Source organism: Phaseolus vulgaris, chromosome 8, assembly GCF_000499845.2.
Source record: "Phaseolus vulgaris cultivar G19833 chromosome 8, P. vulgaris v2.0, whole genome shotgun sequence".
Taxonomy (NCBI): domain Eukaryota; kingdom Viridiplantae; phylum Streptophyta; class Magnoliopsida; order Fabales; family Fabaceae; genus Phaseolus; species Phaseolus vulgaris.
Genome location: NC_023752.2, coordinates 3,450,766 through 3,454,376, shown reverse-complemented (window position 1 = coordinate 3,454,376; position 3,611 = coordinate 3,450,766). Strand labels below are relative to the sequence as shown.

The 3,611-nt window shown below is 40.7% G+C and overlaps 1 protein-coding gene across 1 annotated transcript; it reads right to left on the bottom strand.

The window, feature by feature from the left end:
* Positions 1-748: 748 nt before the first annotated feature.
* On the bottom strand, positions 749-2,342 carry LOC137825642 (zinc-finger homeodomain protein 9). The gene has a single exon (XM_068631368.1). It carries the CDS (start codon positions 1,913-1,915, stop codon positions 935-937), a length of 981 nt encoding a protein of 326 aa, XP_068487469.1. The 5' UTR covers positions 1,916-2,342; the 3' UTR covers positions 749-934.
* Positions 2,343-3,611: the final 1,269 nt, after the last annotated feature.

Sequence of the window (3,611 nt, the reverse complement as noted above, 5' to 3'; positions counted from 1 at the left end):
CACTCCGAATTTTAGTAAATATTGTTTTTTTAATGTTAGACAGATCTACTTCCTTTAAAAGGAAAGTACTCCCAAATATTTCCCACCCAACAATCTTTTTGGTTATACAACATTGCAGACACTAATTAAATCACACTATCACACCAGATTATCTTAAAAAACTAGCATCCAAGTGTTGCACGAGTGATTAAGGTTTCTTTAAGGTTTCTTTTGAATTTATTAAACATATAGAATTTTCCCATGAACTATTAATCTATACCCTTATCCAAACATGCTTAGATTATCAAAACCTTACAGTTTAACTTTTGAAGAACCCTCAAATAGAATATGATTTCTTTTTGCCTGTATCAGATGATTATTTTGTGAATAAAGCAGCACACAGCTGCACAGGGCCATAGGAATACAACAGAACCAGGATTTCACCACCTCCCATAATTTAATAAACCCCGTAAGTAAGCGACAACACTTTCTGCCTCTTACTCTCGAACACGAGATACAGAGAAAAAACCATTATTATCATTTTTTCCATGTCTTACGGGGGAGAAAATGAGAAATCACAGAAATTTAATTAGCTTCCATCTTCCTCTAAAAACTCAGAACCAAACTGCAACTGCATGTCAAGTCCACTGTTCAGTGCTACCACCACTCAAACAGACAGAGCCCGAAGATCACGCCAAAGATAAACATTCATACATACTTAACAACTATCACTAACTAATTCAGAATAAAATCATTAAAAGCTTAGAAAGCAAAATAAATTCCCTTCTGGATATATCATTCTCTCCCATTAAGGTGCTTGATCATCGTCATCGCATCAACAATATAAAAAAAGGAAATTAAACCACTAATTAATTAACTGGTAGTAACATCATCATCAACAACAGCATCATGATCATTAACCTATCTATCACATTATTCTTCACCCCCTCGTAGATCAAGAAGTAGAAGAAGACCCGTTAGCACCACCAACGTTCACCCCACCAAAGTGATTGCGACTCGGATCCTCACCACGATCTTCAGCACCACCACCGATGCTGCTATTAGGGTCCTCAAAACCCTTGGCAGCTCCATTTGCATCATTATCATTAATATTATTAGTAATATCATCATTGCTAGTAATATTAACATTATTATCTTTTTTGGCCAAGGTGTTTTTGTTGTTGTGCATCCAAACCTTGAGAACGCTTCTATCCACGCCAATCTCGTTGCAAAACTCGTGAACCAAATCTTCGTCTCTCTTCTGCATCTTCCACCCTACTTTATCAGCGAACTTATGCATCTTCTCCTTCTGCTCCTGGCTGAACTTGGTTCTGAAGCGCTTTCTGGTGAGCGCAGTGGAGGGTGCGGCCGTGCTCTCCGGCGGAGCGGCGAGACCAGCGGAGAGGGCGAGGAGCATGTGCGGCGCGGAGGGGTAGTAAGACGAGGAGATCGGCGGCGGGGATGCGGAATTCGGGCTTCGATTTGCCGCCACTGCCGCCTGGAACGGAGGCGGTGGGTGGTGGCGATGGTGCGGCTGGTACTCGATCACGTGCGTGGTGGATGCGATGGGCGGCTCATCCGGCTCGCGGCGGTGGAAGTTGCGGTGGCAGCCGCAGGCTGCACATTTAATGGAGCTGGGGTCGGCAGCAGTGGCTGTGGGGGACGGCATGAACTCGCCGCAGCCATCTAAGGCGTGGCCACCCAAGTTGGCAGCGTGATTTTTGAGGCATTCTTTGTAGGTGACGGCGGCGGACATGGGGTGGTGGTGGTGGTGGTGGTGGTGATGGTGGCGCTTGAGCACCCCGTTGGAGAAAGACAAGGCTTTTGTGGCGGTGGGGGTGTTGATCCTGGTGGGTGTTTCGGTGTCATGGTCTGGGGATTTTGTTGTTGCACTGGGAGTGGTGTTGTTTATCGTTGTTGTTGGGGTTATGTCCATGGCTCTAACATCTAGGGTGAGTCAAAGTAAGAATATTTAAAAAAGAAGAAAAGGTTTGCTTTTTAGGGTTAGGTTTTTTGTGGAGATTAGAAAGAAGAATGAGAGATATCACAGTTCCATGAATTGAAGTATGGAGGTAAAGGTGGAGGAGGAGGTGGTGGTGGGTGGCACTGTTTTATATGGGAAATAAAATAGGGAAAAAATGGAAAGAGAGAAAAAAAAGAAGGGGGTTGGAGGAGGTAGGAGAAGGAGCAGGGTTGATGATGGTGTTCTTTTGTTGAGTTGAGTTGAGAGTTGAGAGTTGAGTTGAGAGAGTGATGAGATGAGTGTTGATAATAAAAATCTGGGTTTGGGTTTGGGTTATGTGGTGGAGCTTCTTAACCAGTAGTGTTTTTAACCCTGGTTCTAATCCATGGTTAAGTTATTGACCCCACTTGAGGTTAGATGTGAGTAATAAATATGCTCGCTTGGGGTGATGACCCTACAGTTTATTACCACTATTATTAGTTATTAGGAGAGTAGTGTAGAATAGCAATGGTAATGGAGTAGATTTGGGAATTTGATTTGTTTTTGAGTGGTTAGTGTGGTGCAGTGAGTTTAGTCGGGGAGTGGTTTCTTTCTTAGCATGAAAATGGTATGGCCTGCAATTCTGAGCCCATTCACTGTAACCCATCTTAATTTGTCAAGTTGGCAGGGAAGGACGGGACGGGACAGGCTTTCACAGTAAAATCATTGAGGTTTTTCATTTTAGGGATGCCACCCATTCCCTTTTCTTTTTTTCCTCTTCACTTTTTCTCTTTTCCTATAACCCTCTGGTTAATCCACCCTCACCTCATCCAAATTAATACACACTCTACCAAACTAAACTATATTATATCTTTCCATTTTCCCATCCTATCTCTCAAATCAATTTCACCATTCATTTCTTCTTCCAACTATTCTCTTTTTAAAACACTTCCTCAAAAAACAAAACCATTTAGGCAATTCTTTTAAAAATATTAAATCTTTATTAAGCTTATATATTTCTATATAGGTTCAAGATTAATTCCAAGATTCTTTCAAATTAATTTTTATTTGCAGAGAGTAAATAGACCAGAAAATAATAATTCATACTGAATTACTACCACTCAAAATGAAATTAAAAAACCATACACACAACAGTATAGTATATTACATCTCCTCAAATTGTTTTTGAAGGGACTCAGAAGTATCTTTGTCGGCATTACGGACAATACAACGGTATCATGGTAAGGGAAACGGCGTCGCATTACGTAACTGCTCGATTGGCCCCGACAAGAGAAACATGTCCTGAAACGTACCGGGGAACTAGGTGGTATAGATGTACATTTTTGTATTAGGAGCAAAACCCCCTCATGCTTTCACCTTATTACAATTTAACCACTTAAAGACCAACCAAATCGAGCGACACGTGTCATGAGATCACGTGGCTAACACGTGTGCTAAGCCCTTTGGTGTCTTCAAAGCTCTTTACTATTTTTACTACTAAAAAATGTTTCTTTTAATACCCTCAAAACTCCTAACAACATCTCCATTATTAAATTCACATAACTTCGGCACAAACTCACATAAATTTAACATTAAGTGTGTTGATTTAGATTTATGACAATAGTTTTATTATTTTCTTGAGTGCTTTTATTTTAATGTATGTTTTGAAGGTGAATTAGATAAATGAGTT